Source organism: Meles meles, chromosome 4 (assembly GCF_922984935.1).
Source record: "Meles meles chromosome 4, mMelMel3.1 paternal haplotype, whole genome shotgun sequence".
NCBI lineage: Eukaryota > Metazoa > Chordata > Mammalia > Carnivora > Mustelidae > Meles > Meles meles.
Genome location: NC_060069.1, coordinates 11,437,565 through 11,458,578, shown reverse-complemented (window position 1 = coordinate 11,458,578; position 21,014 = coordinate 11,437,565). Strand labels below are relative to the sequence as shown.

Here is a 21,014-nt window from a genome sequence, read left to right as displayed (position 1 = left end):
GCACTTAACTCTCTCTGAATTTGTGTATGAAGAGTAGTTTGTAAATTCATCCTCTCCTTTCCTGGGATAATTTCTCTCAGATACACCTATTGTATTTTACTCAGTTTACTCTGCTCCCATATATTTTTTCTCTTGTGCTGCATCCTTCCAGAATAGTTATTTGCTAATGAATAGAGTAGGGAGGGACTAAAAGTGAGCACTAGTTAGGTTTGTCTGTTCCAGTAGCTCTCAAACTAAATGGGTTTTCTCTCAGTCTAGAAGAGTAGTTGTTTTTTTTTTTTTTTTTTAGTTCTTGGTGTACTATATGTTGTTGGAGTCATGTGGCAGCTCTTTAGATCACAGTCTTAAGTAATGATCTGCTGGTGTTTGGCCCTTTCCCTCTATCTTCAGCTGGGTCAAAAATAGTAAAGATTCCTCAGTGGTTCTTCCTTAGCAAGATTTGGGTAGACAATTACTTTTATTGAAGAACTTCTGTTTTAAAGACTGAATTTTCTGGCTACATAAGTATAGATACTTTCATGGGAGATATTCATTTAATGTTTGTATTTAAAAATCATAAGTTTTAGCAGTATCTCATACTGTTGCAACATGTGGTTAAGTGGTTAAATGGCTTTGTAGTGTAAGGCATTAGTCAAAAATTCATCTGATCAGTCTGTTATAGAAAATAATAGACTGTTAATAAGGAAATATGAATGTTATGTATTAGGAATTAAACCTTAAGTATGTGACCCTTGAAAACCTACAGTGCTGGTATATTGGTTTGCTAGGGCAGCCATAACAAAGTATCACAACTTGAGTGACTATAACAACGGAAATTTATTTTTTCACAATTCTGGAGGTTAGAAGTGTGAGATCAAAGTGTTGCCACATCAGCTCCTGAGGGCTCTTAGTGAAGGATCTGTTCTAGGCCTCTTTCCTTCCCTTATAGAGACGGAGTTTTTTTTGTGTTTTATCTGTACTTGTCTGTGTCCAAATTTCTTCTGCTTGTAAGGATATCAGTCATATTGGATTAAGGCCCACCTTAATTACCTCCTTTTAACTTAATTACCTCTGTAAAGACCCTGTTTCCAAGTAAGATAGCATTCTGAGTTTTTAGAGTTGGGATTTGGGAAGGGTGGTAGGGGACACAGTTCAACCCACAGTATCTGGGGTCCATAACCCTATCTTAAATGATTTAGTGCAGCAGCTGTTACCCCCAGCATTGCAGGTGGAAAAGTAGAAATGTAGTTGCTTTTTGCTTATTCCACTCCAACCTGAAAACAAAATCTGAAGCTTTTGCCATTACTTTTTTTTTTTTTTTTTAGGTTTTGTTTATTTGACAAAGAGATACAGAGAGAGAGGGAACATAAGCAGGGGGAGTGGAAGAGGGAGAAGCAGGCTTCCCACAGAGCAGGGAGCCTGATGTGGGGCTCTATCCCAAAACCCTGGAATCATGACCTGAGCCAAAGGCAGACGCCCAATGACTGAGCCACTCAGGCTCCCCTTGCCATTACTTTTGGTAGACAGCCAAAGGAAAGCATTATTTCCAGATTGAGAAGAGTATTGAAAGTATTTGGCTCCTAGCCCAGCTCACTGGACATGGACTGTCTCCTCCAAGGTTTAGAAATAGAGAACTAGGGGCACCTGGGTGGCTCAGCGGGTTAAGCCTCTGTCTTCTGCTCAGGTCATGATCTCAGGGTTCTGGGATCGAGCTCCGCATCGGGATCTCTGCTTAGCAGAGAGCCTGTTTCCGCCTCTCTCTCTGCCTGCTGCTCTGCCTACTTGTGATCTCTCTCTGTCAAATAAATAAATAAAATCTTACATTAAAAAAGTAGAGAACTATTCTTTGCAAGAAGTTGTTTTAGAAAATTATTAGTGGGACTACTAATAATTATTATAAACATCTGTGGAAATAGAAATAACTTTAATAGTATCTAGTATCAAGTACTTAGCCTAGATCAGAGGTCAAAAGACATTTTATGTAAAGGGCCAGACAGACATCTGGCAACTACTTAATTCTACCTCTGTAATGTAAAAGCTATATAGTTAACACTTTCAGTGAATAGGTGTAGCTGTATTGCACTAAAACTTTATTTACAAAATAGGTGGCTGGCAGTCTGCGGACTGAATTGAAGACACCTTAGTATAGATTATAAAAGATGCTACCTTATCTACTTAATGTTAAGGAAGGGCAGGGTATTTAATAAGTATGAAATAATTTATTCTGGGTACCTATTTCAAAATAGGATAGAACGTTGTATTAGGAAATGGATCATACAGATCACTTAGCACAACCTTATTTTACTGATAACTTAGTTTCAAAACTCGAAGAATTGGGGCGCCTGGGTGGCTCAGTGGGTTAAGGCCTCTGCCTTCGGCTCGGGTCATGATCCTGGGGTCCTGGGATCGAGCCCCACACGGGGCTCTCTGCTCCGCGGGGGGCCTGCTTCCTCCTCTCTCTCTGTCTGCCTCTCTGCCTAGTTGTGATTTCTCTCTGTCAAATAAATATTTAAAAAAAACAAACAAACAAACAAAAAAAAACTCGAAGAATTGGCAGATCTTATTCATTGATTAGATTAAGGAAAAAAACAGATGAGTTGAGACCTAGAGTTAAATGGGACACTCCTGGTTTCAATTCTTGACTTGTGGGACCCACTTTGCAGAAACAGGAGTTCCCTATGTTGTTTCAACCTGGGCCCATCCTCCCTTACCCTCTGCCGTCACTCCCCAATGTACACAGAAGGCATAGGAGGCAGAGATTAGGATTAACAACATGAAGGTCTAGGCTCTGGGGAACAGCCCCAGGTCACATGACATGCTGTTACAGAGCCATTATTAGATCATAGGTCCTGCCTCTGGGCTCCTTCCTCTAATGCCTGAGTGTGTCCTCACAAGTCCAGACTTCTCTTCAGCTGCATTGTTATCTAGAGCTCAGAAAAGACTGATGTAAGTAAATCAGATTATTTATTTATTTATTTGAGAGAGAGAGAGAACACACAGGGGAAAGAGTTTTAAGCAGACTCTGCCTTGAGCATGGAGCTGGACATGGGGCTTGATCTCACAACCCTGAGATCACTACCTAAGCTGAAACCAAGAGTCAAATACTTAATTGACTGTGCCACCTGGGTGCCCCAGATTTTTTATTTTTAAAATTATTTTCTTGTTTATCTTCAGATGAGCTAGACATTGACCCAATTCTGGATATCTTAGTTTTTTCTTTCAAAAACTGTCAGTACATTTTTATATGTATAAATTATTAAGTGAAAAGACTGGGTGAGAGGAACCTGATTATCTGAATTTTTCTATATAATCTAACGGTGGTATCAAATGGATACAACCTGTTTGGGTTACCCTACTGTTTTGTTTTTTTAAAGATTTTATTTATTTATTTATTTGACAGAGAGAGATCACAAGTAGGCAGAGAGGCAGGCGGGGGGGGCGGGGGGAGCAGGCTCTGCTCAGCAGAGAGCCCGATGCGGAACTCAATCCCAGGACCCGAGATCATGACCTGAGCGGAAGGCAGCGGCTTAACCCACTGAGCCACCCAGGTGCCCCACCCTACAGTTTTTTGCTTGCTTTTTTTTCTTTTTGCTTTTAACATTCCAGAAATCTAATCACATCTCTACTCTGAAAGATGAATCTAAATTCAGATATTTGATGTAGCATACGTCCTGGCTGCTTATTTATCATCTTAAGGGAGAGTCATGGATTTCCCTTATACGTGAATTTTGTGGGGCGGGGAGAATGGGAGGCTAGTAAAGAAAGTATTTGACACACAATTGGGCATAACTACCTTGGATTTAATGAGATGTGCTCCTAGCACTTGGGAGGTATTCTGGAAATGTTGGTTTGCAGTAATTATCACTTATCATCTTTAAATTGCTATCTTTATTGTCTTCAGTTTCTTAGCAGTGCTTCCTCTTACCTGAGGGTCTCCCAGTAACCTAACTTCAACATTTGGGATGGGGCTGCTATTTTATTTGCTCTTCATTTTTAAAGACTAGTAAATAGTAAAGAAATTAATCTTTCCTTGGTGACTCAAGATTATCCTTATAAACTACAAGCATTATACTCTGCCATGTACAGAGTATGTGATGTTTTCACCAGAGCTGTTACATTTGATTATCAAAAGACTTTTATGTTTTGAGTCAGTATGATTTTTTTATTCCCTTTCTCCATCTTCATTGTTAGCCTTTGTGGCTGGTTTTCAGCTGTTAGACTGAGAAACTTTACTCTGGAAATATTTTTCATTACTGGAATGACTTTGTAGCTTGTGTTTATGAATATTTGGTTAATTTTGGAGCTGTCTGTGTAGAACAAAAGTCTGGTTACCTTCAGAATTCACATGAGATGAGCTCTAGGAACCTGGACATCTGAAGTGTGCCATCATGTTTATTGCTCTTACTCCATTTTTCATTTTACACATAGTTGCCACTTTGTAATGTATACTGCTATGCCATATTTGTTTGTTAATATGTAAAGTGTATACTAATTAGTGGATGTGTGCAGGGGAGATATTTATTCTTCTAGTGTCCTTAGAAATAGTTAACCATTTCTTGTATACTTGACCTTTAATCTACAAGGAATTAAAACATTTTGATTAATGCTGTTAAAAGAAACACATGACTTAACAAAAGATAAGATGAGTGCCTTCTGGAAAGATTGTGATCAGAGGTCTAGAATGCTATGGTGCTGGTCTTCCTGGGGATAAGTGTTTTTAGAATCTAAAAAGGACAAGTCAGATTTTTTTTATCACATCATCTGTTACATTAGTACCAACTAGTAGTATTTTGTATCCTCAGTAAACCATTAGTAGATTCTTTGTTGTAGTCACTCATGTTTTGATAAATTAATTTTTAATTTGTTATTAAAGTTACTAAAAGTGAAGAATAATTAATAATTATCATAACTTAAAATGGAAGAATGAAACCAGCAGTGTCTTTTACTTTAGGCAGTCAAGTGGGCATCAAAATTAGATTTTCTTTCTTTAACTGTGTATCTGATAACCCATGTTCAAAAGAAAGAACTATTTTTACTCTCTACCTAGTTACTTCCCAATTTTTTTCTTTGCACTTGAAGCCAAATTCTTGGAATTTTTTTATGGCCTCTCCTTTTATTCCTTCTCAAATACATTTCTCTCTCTTCTTTCTTTTTTTTTTTTAATAAGTAGTATTTGTTTTATTCTAAAAGTTTGAAATTTATATAAAGTTATGTGGTACACAGTAAAGTTGCCTTTCTACCTCAGTCCCTTATCATCCAGTTCTCATTGTACCTCACTACCTACACAAATGCATAGGCAGCCACTGTTATTAATGTCTTAGTGTTCCTTCAGGGTTTCCTTATGTATATAAAGCAAATATGAGTATAGATATTTATACTTACCTCTTCTATTTTCTTTTTTTTTTTTCTTTTTCTTTTTTTTTTTTAAAGATTTTATTTATTTATTTGACAGAGAGAGATCATAAGTAGGCAGAGAGGCAGACAGAGAGAGTGAGAGGGAAGCAGGCTCCCTGCTGAGCAGAGAGCCCGATGTGGGACTCGATCCCAGGACTCTGAGATCACGACCTGAGCTGAAGGCAGCAGCTTAAACCACTGAGCCACCCAGGCGCCCCACCTCTTCTATTTTCTACATAAAATTAAAGAACATTACTCATCTAGTTCTCACTGCTTTATTCACTTTTTATTTCTCAGCTCTTTATGAGTACATGGAGATTCTTCTCATTTTTTGTGACAGCCACATTCAATTTCCTTGTTAATTAATGCCTGGAATCAGACTTAATGACCCTTTCCATTTGCTGAAGACCCATTATCAGGCCTCTTTCTTTTCTTGTATTTCCAGAGTACCTATCTTTTCTGAGTGAGTCACAACCTTTCAGGCCTTAATGCCAGGATTTGCCCTTCTACTATGCACATAACAGAAAATTGTAGAAAGAGGTACAAGGATTATGGAGAACCTTTAAAGTTCCAACCAGATAAATGGAAGAATGAAAGAACCAGAGCCTCACTTCTATATTATCCCGTTATCATCTCTGAGGACTCTAACCTTTTAACCTATGTGCATTTTAAATGTTTGTGATATCTACATTCTACCTTTTACCCAGAACAAATGCTGACTTTATTGTGGTCTCACAGTCTATGTTTTAACCATCTTGGTCTCCTAAAGGCATAGCAGATAGTTGTTCACATTTGTTACATAAATATACCATTAGCTCTAGCTGTTTCTTTGTTATGCTGAGTCCCTTTCTTCTTCTTCTTTTTTTTAATTAATTTATTTTTTTCAGCATAACAGTATTCATTGTTTTTGCACAACACCCAGTGCTCCATGCAAAGCGTGCCCTCCCTATTACCCACCACCTGGTTCCCCCAACCTCCCACCCCTGCCCCTTCAAAACCCTCAGGTTGTTTTTCAGAGTCCATAGTCTCTTATGGTTTGCCTCCCCTTCCAATTTTTTTTTTTTTTTTATAAACATATAATGTATTTTTATCCCCAGGGGTACAGGTCTGTGAATCATCAGGTTTATACACTTCACAGCACTCACGATAGCACATACCCTCCCCAATATCCATAACTCCCCCAACCCCACCTCCCCCCAGCAACCCCCAGTTTGTTTTGTGAGATTAAGAGTCATTTATGGTTTGTCTCCCTCCCAATCCCATCTTGTTTCATTTATTCTTCTCCTATCCCCCTAACCCCCCATGTTGCATCTCCATGTCCTCATATCAGGGAGATCATATGATAGTTGTCTTTTTCCGATGGACTTATTTCACTAAGCATGATACCCTCTAGTTCCGTCCACGTCGTCACAAATGGCAAGATTTCATTTCTTTTGATGGCTGCATAGTATTCCATTGTGTATATATACCACCTCTTCTTTATCCATTCATCTGTTGATGGACATCTAGGTTCTTTCCATAGTTTGGCTATTGTAGACATTGCTGCTATAAACATTCGGGTACACATGCCCCTTCGGATCACTGCGTTTGTATCTTTAGGGTAAATACCCAGTAGTGCAATTGCTGGGTCATAGGGTAGTTCTATTTTCAACATTTTGAGGAACCTCCATGCTGTTTTCCAGAGTGATTGCACCAGCTTGCATTCACACCAACAGTGTAGGAGGGTTCCCCTTTCTCCGCATCCTCGCCAGCATCTGAGTCCCTTTTTTCTAAAGCCTAGTTGAGCAATCGTGAAAGCTATCATATTGGTTCTTAATTCTTCCAGTGTCCTCACTTGCCTCTACTCAGGAGTTCAGCTACTCTCAGAATTTCAACTGTTACATTTGTGAATGATTTTATACGCTTGTATTTCATTATTTTTTTCTCTCATTTTCAGGACTTTTAAATCTACTTTTAACATCTGTGTATCTAATGTATCTAATGAATTTGTGTTTTATTATGTTAAACTTTTGTTACAAGGCATTAGGAGATCTGCTCTATAGATGAAGAAAGTTTTGTTCGGAGGGATCGCACAACTAATTAGGAACCCATAGGTAGTAATTAGAGCTATGACTTAGAGTCACTGCATTTGATTATTCTCTGGAACCTCACTCTCCAAACATGGAATACAAACATTAGGACATCTGAATTCTAGCCTTGATTCTACTGTACTGGACTTTGATGTTAAACTATTCTCTGTTCCTGTGTTTCATGATCTAGAAAATGAGGAGGTTGGACTGTGATCCTGATATAAATCTAAGGTTGCTTACAGTGTACGACCTATCACCAGTTTCTCTATACTTTTAAGAGCCAGGGCTATTTCTGTCTAGTTCAATATATACCTGTCCTATAGTTTGGTTGCTCCTTCTGTTTGGGGTTTAGGTACCAAATCAGTGGATTTTGTATAAGCAATAGATTCCACCTCCCCACCCCAATTACAATAATACATTTTTTTGTCTTATAAAGTGCATTTATATTCTGTAAAGGATAATTTTTGTCCATTGACTCAATGATTTTTAAATAACTGTATGTAGTTGATTTTTTAAAAATTCTTTAAACCTTTAGGTATAACCCAAAAAGACATGTGGGTTTGTTCATTTCTTTCTCAGTTTTTTTCCTAAGTCTACAGCTACTGTATCCATTTTACAAAATAACTTTATAGTACTAATGCATTTTTAATCCTCATTGGAGAAGTATTTTGATATTTTATTGCTTTATAACATACATTCATTAGTAAAGAAATGGAATGAAGACTTTGTAATGGTCTGCCTTTTACATAGGAATATTCTTATTTTGAGTTTTTAAGACACATTCTAAAATGGGGACTTATTTTACTTTAATATGCTCTGTATAAAGGTGCTTTTCTAGTTTATATATAAAGTGATGTTTCTTTGATTTTTAATAAAAAGAACTAATACCTTTTTGGCTAGTTTTGTTTTTATAACTTAGTAATTTATTTGCAGAAAGTATAAAAAACAAAGTACTACTTTTTCAATTGTTACTTATCCAATTTGGACTATAATATATAACTAATATTTCAGGAGATTTATTTAAAATATTTTATGCAAAATATTTCAATTTATTTTTTTCTTCTTGTTGCAGGAGCTAGAGTTAATGCCAAAGACAGCAAATGGTTGACACCTTTACACAGAGCAGTTGCATCTTGTAGTGAGGTATGAAATTTCTCTTAGTAAATATATTGTATATAAAAGCATTAAGTAGGCTTGGCTATGAGCCCATATTCAAATTCTTTGTTTTCAAAAGAAGGGAAAAGCAACTAAAAGTACCTAGACTGATTATTTTACTTTAGAATTTGTACAGACCAAGTTAACTGTTCTCCCATTTCTCTTTTGCGACAAAGTTCTCTTGGAGAGTGTGAACTGCAGAGAGTAGAAAACCCTTGTCATATACGTCCTACAAGAGAGATTACTTTCTATACCTATAAAATCCTCCTCAGTCTTTTCTCTCCTGAACATGCTGCAGGGGTTCTCCTGACCATGATCAAGAAATAATCTCAGCAGTATGTAACAGTTCACTGAAATATTGTTTAAAAACCAGGGGCGCCTGGGTGGCTCAGTGGCTTAAAGCCTCTGCCTTCAGCCCGGGTCATGGTTTCAGGGTCCTGGAATCGAGCCCCGCATCGGGCTCTCTGCTTGGCGGGGAGCCTGCTTCTCCTCCTCTATATGCCTGCCTCACTGCCTACTTGTGATCGCTCTCTGTCAAAGTAAATAAATAAATAAGTCTTAAGAAAAGAAAAGAAATACTGTTTAAACACCGAAATTAGCGTCAAAAACATGACATAATCTCACATTTTACCAGTTCTAAATACACAACCTAAAAATGTTAGATGTCTTATGGGGAAGAACAGTTTCTTCTTATTTATAATCCTGTGTATGATTTGTTCTTCAAAATAACTGACATTTTTGGAGAACATTCATTTTTATGTTTTTCCTATCTTCTAGTCCTCTTGATATCCTTAGAGGATAGATATTTTGAGGGAATTGTAGTTAATGGTTTGCCAGAAACCACTCAACTTTTCAGTAGCAGAGATGGAATGAAAACCTGGACCCTCTTTTTTCTGTCATCTTACTCTCTTTCTAAAATTACTTGATGCATTTTATATTAGGTGCATTTTTAAAAAGCATTGTGCCCAGAGAACTCTTGTCTCTTCATTCTTCTTTGTATTCCTCATTGCGAACTATGTGTTGAGCCCAGAATAAGTGAAGAGAAGTAGGAGCATAGTGGCTGGGAAGGATTTTAAACCCTGCGATGTGACAGAGGCAGTGTTAGAGGTAGCCTTCTAGTTGGAAGGAGGAGAGAGGGAATAGTAGTAGGTGGTATGCTGTAGCACGCATCTTACTGTGGATCTGGGAGCTGTTGAAATGTGGAACTTGGATCTGGAGAAACTGGCTATACTAGCTGTGGGATCTTAGGCAGATCTGGGGATTATCATGAAAGCTAAGACATTAACCAAAATACTTTGAACAATGAAATTCCATGGGAATGTTAGTTAAGTTTGTGGTTACCCCTCTTGTAAAGAGTTTCTGTAAACAAGGGCAGTTAAGGAAGATAAACATACTATCTTTGGAACCTATTAATAAGTTAGGCCTATCCATTTTTTAGTATGACTCTTGGAAATATGATTTTTAAAATTGGTGTTTTGCCAACTTAAGTCATAAGAAGGAACACTTTGGTTTATTTGTAGAGGTTGTAAAACAGGCCAAAAATTCTTAAAGAAAATAATAATAGAGGAAGATGACAGGTTCTTCCCAAAGACTTGACAGCTGGTTTTTTAAAACTGGGTGCTTAGCCTGAGCTTGAGGGCAAGCTATAGGCTGGAAAGCAGTGAACGTAAGAAGTTTCTTAAGTCTGCTTTCAGCCTAAAAATTACTGGGCTGTGTAGTATATTACTCTTTTGCAGGAAATGTAGTCAACATTATCAGTTTAACCCATGTTCTTTTAATTTCTTCAGTTACATCCTGGGAGCAAAAGAGAGTTTTGCTTTTTTTTTTTTTTTTTAAGATTTTATTTATTTGGCAGACAGAGATCACAAATAGGCAGAGGCAGGCAGAGAGAGAGGGGGGCAAGCAAGCTCCCTGCTGAGCAGAGAGCCCGATGCAGGGCTTGATCCCCGAACCCTGAGATCATGACCTGAGCCAAAGGCAGAGGCTTAACCCACTGAGCCACCCAAGCACCCCAAGAGAGTTAATTTAATAATTTGATAATTATTAATAATTACATTAATTATTAATATCAATACAATGCCATACTTATTACAGTATGTATTTTTGTATTTTATAATTATACATAATATATACAATATATTAATAATATTTATAATTATTAATAAATCAATAATTTAATAATTTCATTTAATAATAAATATAGCCACAGAGGGGTATGGAAAAGACAAAATTTTAGGCACATTTGGTTTATGTTTTTGAGATACCATGAGAGAAGTAAACCCTACGACAGGGTGATCAGAATGACTGTTTCCTCAATCCTCCAAGGCCTCTGGAAGCTAACACCATTGTAGAGCATAGTGGAGAAATTAATTCATCGCACAGAGGATGCCTTAGGGCTAATTCCCTCATGGTACCTAGGTTGAGAATGGCTGCTTCTGGTTTTATATCCTGAGCTCCTCATTCTCCCTCAGTGACATGGCTTCCACACACTTCATCATATTGGCTGGCTGATTTGTTTCATCTCCACCAGTGGTTTGTGAATTCCATTCTTCTAGTGGAGTGTACAGTTCAGCTCTCTGTAAATGCAGAGTATTCTTCTGAATAAATTGATTTCTGAGTATTAGGACTTTGTGTATGTGTGTGTGTTTTGGTTTTGTTTGCTTGTTTTTTAAGAAGCCCATTACACTGCTAGATCCTCTGGAAGATACACATACACTTTTTTAACTTAGCTCGAGAAATTACGTCTTAGTTCTGTCAAGAAACTGAGTTTTTATTATCACATGAGATATTAACAGCCCATACAGCTATTAAAGTTTATTTGCAAATGTGTTAGCCCTTTTTCCCGTGCCTGACTTCAAATCAATGGGAAGAATTGCTAAAAAGAGCCACAGATGGCTAGTGCTCCATAGACTCTTCTAGATTCACCCGAGTGATTAATACTCTTTACGTAAAATTACTTAAACTTTGGTCATCACCCCATATTTCATAATCTTATTAGAAGAAGTATCCTAGGATATTTTCTTAGATGTTTTTCCAAAGTCAAGGCACATGTGCAGCATTTCTTACACATACACAGCATCTGATAATGGAAAAATTGGGATTGAGGTTACTATGGTAATTACTTGCCGTTAGTAAAACCATGTGTACCCTTTATTATCCCTATATCATTTTCTGAAAGCTCATAATGTAATAATGTGATCTAGAATTTTATTAGGTTATGACATAAGGCTCACTGATTTGTAATTTCCAGAAATTTGCCCTTTTAGATGGCTCAGTCTGTTGGTGTCCGCTCTTGATTTCGGCTCAGGTCATGATCCTCAGGGTTGTGAGATCGAGCTGTGGGTTGGGCTCCACATTGGGCATGGAGCCTGCATAAGATCCTCTCCTTCCCTCTCCCCCTCCCCCTGCCCCTCCCCCGACTCTTGTATGCTCTCTCTAAAAAGAGAGAGAGAAAGAAATTTGCCTGTTGATTTGGTTTAGTGTCTCCCATCTGTAGATTTGATTTTTCTGAATTTTCAAAGATCACTGCTGTTGTGATCTGACATACTGTTCTGAGTGATAATAGTTTTGGTTGCCATAACAAAATATTACAGACTGATAAATAAAAATCTTTAAAAAAAAAAATATTACAGACTGACTGGCTTAAACAACAGAAACTGATTTTCTCATAGCCTGGAGGCTAGAAGTCCTAGATCAAGATCCAACAGATTCCGTTTCTGATGAGGACTGTCTTCTGGGCTTGCAAACTGCTACTTTTCACTTTGTATTCAGGGGTATCTTTCTCTTCCTCTTCTTAAAAAACGGCTTATCAGATTAGGTTGCCTCCATTCCATCCCATTTAAGTTTAAGTAGTTCCTAAAGACCCTATGTCCAAATGCAATTACACTGGGAGTTTATGGCTTCAGCATATGAATGGCGGGAGAACACCTCCATTGGTCTATAGCAGTGAACCCATGGTTCAAACTTTGCTCTCTGTTGATTCTGGGATCTTAGTAATTGTGTTTATAGCCTTTCTTAGGTACCATCTTACCTTCCCTTACCTACTGGATTTATTTCTGCTTTTCAGTGAAACAGAAGAATAGTTTTGATTTTTCTAGTTCTTGCTAATGGAACATAAGTATTCTCCAGACTTTTCAGAGGATTTAATGTATGCACTGTGAATTCCAGAGTGGGAATGAATAAGGCAAGCCTGGCATGTATAGTATGCTGTTTGCTTAATTTATCCAATTATAAATTGTTCATTTTGTTTTTAATTATTTTCAAGTATATCCATTAGCACACCAACTAACATTTTCCAGTATAGCGTTAGTTTTATCCTCTAAGTCATAGGATGCCCTTCTCGAGATGGAGAATCCTGATGGTGTGTTTGTACCATTTCCTTTCTGTATCATTTTTTCCATAATCCTTTTTTTTAATTGCAGTATAACTTAAAGTAAATGCAAAGTTACGGTGTATAGTCTTGAGTTTTGACACAGGTATCCATCCATGTACCCACTCTTGTAACCTTTTTCCCAATCAAAATATGGAAAATTTCCTTCAGTCCAGCAAGTTACCTCATTCCCCTTCCAGTCAGTCTTCCTTGTCCCCAGAGGCAACCACTGTTCTGATATCTTCTACCATAGGATAATTTGGCTTATTCTAGAACTTTATAAAAATGAAATCATACACTATGTATTCTTGTGCCTTGAATTTTTTGTTCTACTTAATATTTTTGAGAATCCTTCATATTGTGTACATTTATTGCTGAAGAGTATTTCATTATATGATACACAACAGTTTGCATATCTGCTTTTTGGTTCTTACGAATAAACCTGCCGTGGCTATTCTTGGGTGGGTGGGTCTTTTTAAATTTCTCTGGGGCAGGGGCATCTGGGTGGAGCAGTGGGTTAAAGCCTCTGCCTTCAGCTCTGGTCATGATCCCAGAGTCCTGGGATCAAGCCCCACACTGGGCTCTCTGCTCAGCATGAAGCCTGCTTCCCCGTGCACCCCCCCCCCCACGCCCCACCTGCTTGTAATCTCTGCCTGTCAAATAAATAAATAAAATGTTTTTAAAAAATTGGGGGGGGCAGATAGCTAGAGTAGAATTTTGGGGCCTAGAGTAGGTCTCCGTATATATCTTTCTTTGCTGGTTGATTTCCTTAGGAGATTGATAGACTACTGGGCGTCTCTAATCTTTTATCAGTCTTGTTAAATACTTGTTAAAACAGTGTTGCCCATATTTCAAACAGTTCTGATTACTTTTTATTTGAAAGGCACAAAAAACTATTTGTGAATCACAGATAATAGGATTTTTAGTTGTCTTCCTTGCTACTTGACATATTGATAGTTGCTTGATGCTTGTGAACACTTCTTAATTTTAATTTTGTTTTTTGGGTTGTTTTTGTTTTTGTTTTTGTTTTGAGAAAATCAAGGGTCACTGGGGGGCCTGGGTGGCTCAGTTGGTTAAGAGCCCATCTCTTGCTTTCAGCTTAGGTTATGATCTCAGGGTCCTGGGATGGAGCCCCAAGTTGGCTTGGGGATTCTCTCTCCCTCTCCCTTTACTCCTTTTCCTACTAGCTTTGCACATGCTCTCTCAAACAAAAAAATCTTTTTTTTTAAATATTTTATTTATTGGGGCGCCTGGGCATCTCAGTAGGTTAAAGACCCTGCCTTCTGCTCAAGTCATGATCCCAGGGTCCTGGGATCAAGCCCCCACATCTGGTTCTCTGCTCAGCAGGGAGCGAGCTTGCTTCCCTCCCTCTCTCTCTGCCTGCCTCTCTGCCTAATTGTTATCTCTGTCTGTCTTTTAAAAAAATATTTATTTGGCAGAGAGATCGCTAGTAGGCAGAGAGGCAGGCTGGGGAGGGGAGGGCCCAATGCAGGGCTCGATCCCAGGACCCTGAGATCATGACCTGAGCCGAAGGCAGAGGCTTAACACACTGAGCCACCCAGGCATCCGTAAATAAAAAATCTTAAAAAAAAAAAAGGACAAGAAAGAAAACCAAAAGTCAGTATTACTAGGCTTAGTTCTGATTCTGGTCTTTTTCGTTTCATGTGTACTTTGTCATTCATCTGCCAAAGATAGGATTATCACTGCAAGGAGAAATTATTGCTAAGTTTAGTTCTGACTGTAGTGCTTAATGTAGATAGCATACTGGATTCCTTAGTATCTAACCATGAATCCAATTTATAGATGTATTGTTAAGTTTTCCTTGTGCTTCTGGGAGATAAATCCCTTTGGATACTAAGCTTTTAAATAGACTTGTGAACAATAACTTTCTCACAGAATCTATTTATCTTTCTCTCTCCCTCTGTCTTTAATAAACTAGATAAATAAACTAGTGATTTTTCCATTTGTAAAATATAATGTATTTTATATTTTATTATATATATTATATTGTATATATTATATATCAGGAGATAGTGTGCTTTAAATTTTTATATATTTTATTGCAAAAACAATCAATTCCTTAAAACTGTCGAAAGTATAAATTAATTGAATCTTATTATCTAGAAAAACAAGTGAAGTAATGAATTTTTTTTTTTTTTTGAGAGCATGGGCAAAAGGGGGGAGAGAGAGAGAATCCTAATGCAGACTCCCTGCTGAGCACAGAGCCTCACACGGGACTCTCTCCCAACCCTGAGATCATGACCTGAGCCAAAATCAAGAGTTGGGACATTTAACCGACTGACCCACCCAGGCACCCCTATAATGAATGTTTTTAACGAATATTTATCAGTATCTGTTTTTGCAAATTTTGATCTTATTATCCCTTTCATAGGAGGACAGAAAAAGGGAATGTTTTATCTCAGTGCATCTTATAACAGCTCTGTGTAGTACTGCCTTTAGTCCAAAATATTTTTTTTTCTTGGGTAAATTCCTACTTATTTATAGCAGGTTCTACCAGACTTTTTATTTCCTCTGGAAATATTAGTTCCTTAATATATACAGTTTCTAAAACTGTTAACTCGGGGCGCCTGGGTGGCTCAGTCAGTTAAGTGTCTGCCTTCAGCTCAGGTCATGATCCCAGGGTCATGGAATTGAGTCCCCCATTGGGCTCCTTGGCACAGTGGGCGAGCCTGCTTCTCCCTCTGCCTGCCACTCTCCTTGCTTGCATTCTTTCTCTCTCTCTCTCTCTCTCACAAATAAATAAAATCTTAAAAATAAAATAAATAAAACTATTAACTCATTTGTTTTTTGTAACTTTTATCTTCATATGTTTCAGGAAGCAGTGCAGGTACTTTTGAAGCATTCTGCAGATGTTAATGCTCGAGACAAAAATTGGCAAACCCCTTTACACATAGCTGCTGCCAATAAAGCTGTAAAGTGCGCTGAAGCTTTGGTACCTCTTCTGAGTAATGTAAACGTGTCTGATAGAGCGGGGAGGACTGCATTACATCATGCAGCTTTTAGTGGACATGGTGAGGTAGGTGGTGTTCAATTAGACAGTGATTCTCTCTCCTTTCATCCTGCCTTTCCCCACCCCAATAATTAATGAACTTACCCTTTTTAGTGACGCAGTCCATGGGAATAGCAAAAAAAAAAAAACTTTGTTTTTATCTAATTTTGCCTTTAGCAAATCCTCAGACTTCTTTTCATGATAAAATTCATGATAGAAATTTCTCAAATTGAGAAGTTTACTTCTCAGATAGAACCCATGCTTTTGAATTTCCTGGCCAACCTGAAAAGACAAAGGAGAACACTGTCAAGAATACACTATGTGAAAAGTATGTCCTGTTGTGGAAAAAATAATACAGGAAGAGCAGTTTCATAGGGTTCCCAGAAGGATAGTAGCGAAGGAAAAAAGAGTTTGGAAAAGATGTTCTTCTAGTTTATTATCAACATTTAGTCAGAAATTTTTTGATAACAGACCCTCAAAAGAAAAAATTAAAGAAAATTAATATTTAGTTATCTTATACAACAAGCATTGCCTAATGTTAGATGTTGTAGTGGCAAAGAGTGGGGCTTATGTGTACATAGAATGCTTAGGAAAGAAGAAAACACAAGAATTACAAGCACCTTTGAGGACAACTTGTCCAGTCCTTCATTTTTGTTGCAGACACAGAGACTCAAGAGGTAAAGTGACACTGCCAAGATTCCGTGGTTGAAAGCTAGTGGCTACAGTGTTGTTTTCACTGTTTCTCTGTTTTTTGCAACATAAAGAATCCTTGCCTTCACTGCAAATAAGGTCACAGTTGTGTCCCTTTTTTGAAATATGGAATGCCCTTTTCCATGGGGGAACCATTATAAATATGGTTAGATGGAATAGAAATACTGTTCTTGAAACATTATGAGATAAGCAGACTGTGTGGAGTGACCCTCAGATCTAATCATTTGTGTTTGAATTCAAGACATTTCTGGGATAAGAACGGACTTCACATTTTAAAAACACCTTGGGCTATTAAAAAAAATAAACCTGTTGTTAACTATTCCGCCTTTAGACCTTCCAGATTTATACTTCATTGTTCATAAAATATCAGGACACAAAGTAGCATCTTTAAAAGATACTGATACCTGCTCAGTAACACCCATTGCGAATCCTTTTTTTCATATTTTGTCTTACTATTTATTAAATTATATTACAGCATCCTTAAGATTTAGTCTAGCTCCTTCCTTTCTACAAATGCGGAAATTCAGTGCCAGAGAGATTGAGATGAGTAGTCATCATAAGGGACATTCATGAATAATTCTACTTCTGAATTTTGATGAAAATTTATTTTTATTACAGATGGTCAAACTACTCTTGTCTAGAGGTGCCAACATTAATGCTTTTGACAAGAAAGATAGACGGGCTATTCATTGGGCAGCATATATGGGTATGTACATTTTGAATTTCATTTTCTAACATTATGTACTCAGGAAAATTTGTACATTTTAGTTCCTTCGTTTGGTATGACATCTGTTTTTTTAGGATAGTGGGAAGTTACACCATATCTAAATTTGCTACCCAAGGGGAACCAGCCTGGTAGTGGGAGAGGTTTGCCAGAACAGGAATGTATTAGGTCCTCTTCTCCTAAAAGCTGACTAAAAATAATTCTGTTGGGGCACCTGGGTGGCTCAGTGCGTTAAGCCTCTGCTTTCGGCTCAGGTCATGATCTCAGGGTCTTGGGATCAAGCCCCACATCGGGCTCTCTGCCTGCCTCTCTGCCTACTTGTGATCTCTGTCTGTCAAATAAATAAATAAAATCTTTAAAAATAATAATAATTCTTTTTACCTTTAAAGGGAGAGACACCCTAGACACAGGTCTGGGAAACATAATTTTTGTAAGTTGGTGTTTACTGAAAGCCCATTCTTAATATCCATCCTTGTTTTTATGGGAATATTAAGGTAGAAGTTAGGAAAATGCTTCAGGAATCCTATTATTTTGGGCTACCACTGTGTTGAATAGGCATCATCGTGTTTGATTTCTACAACAGTAATTTCATAGAAAGGAACTAAGTCTTAGAGTATATAGGTTTTTCTGTAGTAACATGATATATATGTTCTTGAAAAATCTTAGGATTTGCAAAATTGCACTGTAAAACTAGCAGAGCTCATGGGAGAACAGTCTTGTGGTAGACCACCCCAAACCATGCAACATTGTGACCTTGGCACTACCAAAAACATTAATTGGTTCTGGAGGTAACTTGGACAGCCAGAAAGCAGGCAGAACTTGAGCTTACCTCAAGTTTTTTTTTTTTTTTTAATATTTTATTTATTTGACAGAGAGAAATCACAACTAGGCAGAGAGGAGGAAGCAGGCTCCCCACGGAACAGAGAGCCCGATGGGGGGCTCGATCCCAGGAACCTGGGATCATGACCTGAGCCGAAGGCAGAGGCCCCACTGAGCCACCCAGGCGCCCCCTCAAGATATTTTTAAGTGCAGAAAAAGAACAGAGAGGAAAATACTGACTTGTGGGTGCTAAGACCATGCATATAGAAGTAAATCTTTAAGCATGGAGGAAGTATAACCTGCCATGAACCTTGCAAGTCCTACAAGGCCAGCGTTGTACCTCTGGAAGATATGGATATAGACATTAATTTTTCAAGTTTTCCAAAATAAAACTGAAAGAACAACTCCCCTTTTTTGCAGCCATGGAGTCTGAAGAGTTTTTTCTCTTCCCTGACAAAGGTTGTAATTCTGCTTCTATTATTCTGGCTCCTGTGGCTTAAGAAAAACTGCATATGGACTGACCTGTGTAATACTGGAGTTATTCCTTGATTTACCGTTCATACTGCCTGATTACAAACACATTTAGCTAGCTACCCTTCTTATAGGCATAACTTATTCTCAGTACTTCCTGCTCTTGATTTTGTCTTTTCCTGTCTCTCACATTAAAAATAAAAGATTAAAGGAAAATTTGATGGAAGACTGTTTTTAAAACTATATAAAATTGTAAAATATTATAGTGAAAGAAAATAAATGCACTCAAACCAATTATGTAGATAACCCAAGGTCCAGGAAAATTTTTTGCCTACAGTAGAAAAACAAAAAGAGCAGAATCCATATTGAATTGCAAGTCTGTCCTTTAGCATGAGTGTAAAGGAATATCAAAAATGAAAGTTCCTGAAAGTTAACATCCTTATCAGATGTCCCTCTTTTGAAAGCCAAAAGCTGAACATTTGGGGCTTCTGATGTTTCTCTCACACCAAAGATTCGTGCCTCTGGTTCTATCATGGGCAACTTTCTTCTGTTACTTGGAGGTAAACTTCCAGAAACAAGTCTCCTATAGCATCCTAAAGTCCCCTTCTCACAGCCTGTACATTTTTCATATTTCAAGTCTTGGGGACTTTTCTGAATATTATAGTGTACCTTATCCTTCTAGACAGTTTAGGAGCAGCTGATCTGCATCATTTAAAACTGTATACTTTATATTAAGGAGTTTAAACTCATAGCAGAATGCATCAGACCTTTTACCTCCAAAGAATTAAGACTTAACTAAACAGCTATTTTCATGAAATTGAAGCCCAGAAGATTTTTTGGGTTGCCTCTAATTGAGCTCTCAGAATAGCTGGCTGTGTATATATCAGGAGCCCTCCTCAGATGGCTTTGTTTTCCTTGATGCACCAGGTGTTGCTTTTCAGGCCAGTAGTAGATTAAAAAAGATGTTCCCTGTTTCTTGGATCTTACTTAATTTTTGAGCATAAACATTGAGGGATTTATAATTCTTTCCTTACCTCTTTCAGCATGGAAAAAGAGGAGTATTGACACATGGCTTCTAAAATTGTTCAGCTATCCGAAGCATTCAGGATTAAAGAGAACTAAACAAGTAGAAGTAGGGAGCAATTGACTGGTCTCATAGACAGACCAGAAGTCCAGGTCGTTGTCCTCTAGGTTATATTCAGGGAATCTGTCAATATTAGTGCAAGAGACATTAAAATTACATATAGCCTTATGCTGTGTTTCTCACAGACTTCCTTATTTGCCCTGGCCTTCCGTCCCCTGGTTGAAGTTCCCCTTTTCTGTTAGGCTCTATAATTTATCCTTATGCTGTTACTGAATTATCTGTAATTAGGTCAGAGTGACATCTCTTTCTCCAAAGAATTGATCGTTTTCTCCTTTCTACCCCATGTTTACTCCCTACTACCATGAACCTCTGTTAAGATCCCTTTTACACATTCATCTTTTCTCTCACTTTCAGTACTTTTAGCAGTATTCAGCCAAGTTCTACCTCTAGTCACCTTACCGTGATGATTTTGACATAGAAGGCGCTGAATAAATATTATTTTCCTTGATTACCACCTCATGTTAACTCATGCACTTAAAGCAGTGCATAAAAGTAATTTGGGGCAATTAAGTAATGACTCAAGGAACTATCAGAAGTATTATATACTTATTATATAGTATTTACAGGTATGTGGTGCTTTTGACTTAGAAGACTTCTAGAAAAGAGAAATGACAGAGTTGATCAGGGAAAATGAGGACTGATGTGGGCCTTCAGGGATCAGTAACAGTGCTTGCAAAGAGGCATCCAAGCAAAACATTCCATGCAGTAAAGGAATCTCATTAACAAAGGCGCAGAGATGGGAAGCATTATCACTCACAGAGGGAGAAAGCAGTGTATAATCTAATCTGATAAAGACCAGGGAGATAATAAAAGGAGCATAGTGGTTCTCCCATCTTCTGGATACCTGTCTCCCTTCCTGGTCTCCTTGTATGGTATGTTGGGGACTGGGACTAGTTCTGACAAGTGAATTAAAAGCAACATCGCCTCTGGGCCAGAGCAGTAATTTAATTTAAGCATTTAATTGCTGATTTGAGATTCTACAGTCTGTTCCTCCTTTTGGCACAGTGACTGGCCACGTTCAAGATGATGTCAGCTGTATGAGCCTGTGTCTTTGAGTGACTTAGCAGACCCCTCTTGCCAAACTATCATAGTGTTGATGAGAAATAAAACGCTAGTAATTGATTGTTAACCACAACACATATATAAACCTGTCCTGATTGATATAAAGG

General features: G+C 37.8%; 1 protein-coding gene across 9 annotated transcripts in view; it reads left to right on the top strand.

Moving 5' to 3' along the window:
• The window catches only part of ANKRD28 (ankyrin repeat domain 28), a 210,367-nt gene that overhangs the window by 137,574 nt on the left and 51,779 nt on the right, over positions 1-21,014 (top strand). For 5 of the 9 annotated variants that reach the window (XM_046001800.1, XM_046001802.1, XM_046001804.1 and 2 more), the window contains 2 exons: positions 15,803-16,003; positions 17,306-17,393. In XM_046001800.1, coding sequence (XP_045857756.1) covers positions 15,803-16,003; positions 17,306-17,393 — 289 coding nt within the window. Of the gene's footprint in view, positions 1-8,514; positions 8,586-15,802; positions 16,004-17,305; positions 17,394-21,014 lie in introns of all 9 variants that reach the window. The other 4 variants (XM_046001798.1, XM_046001799.1, XM_046001797.1 and 1 more) reach the window with 1 other exon arrangement.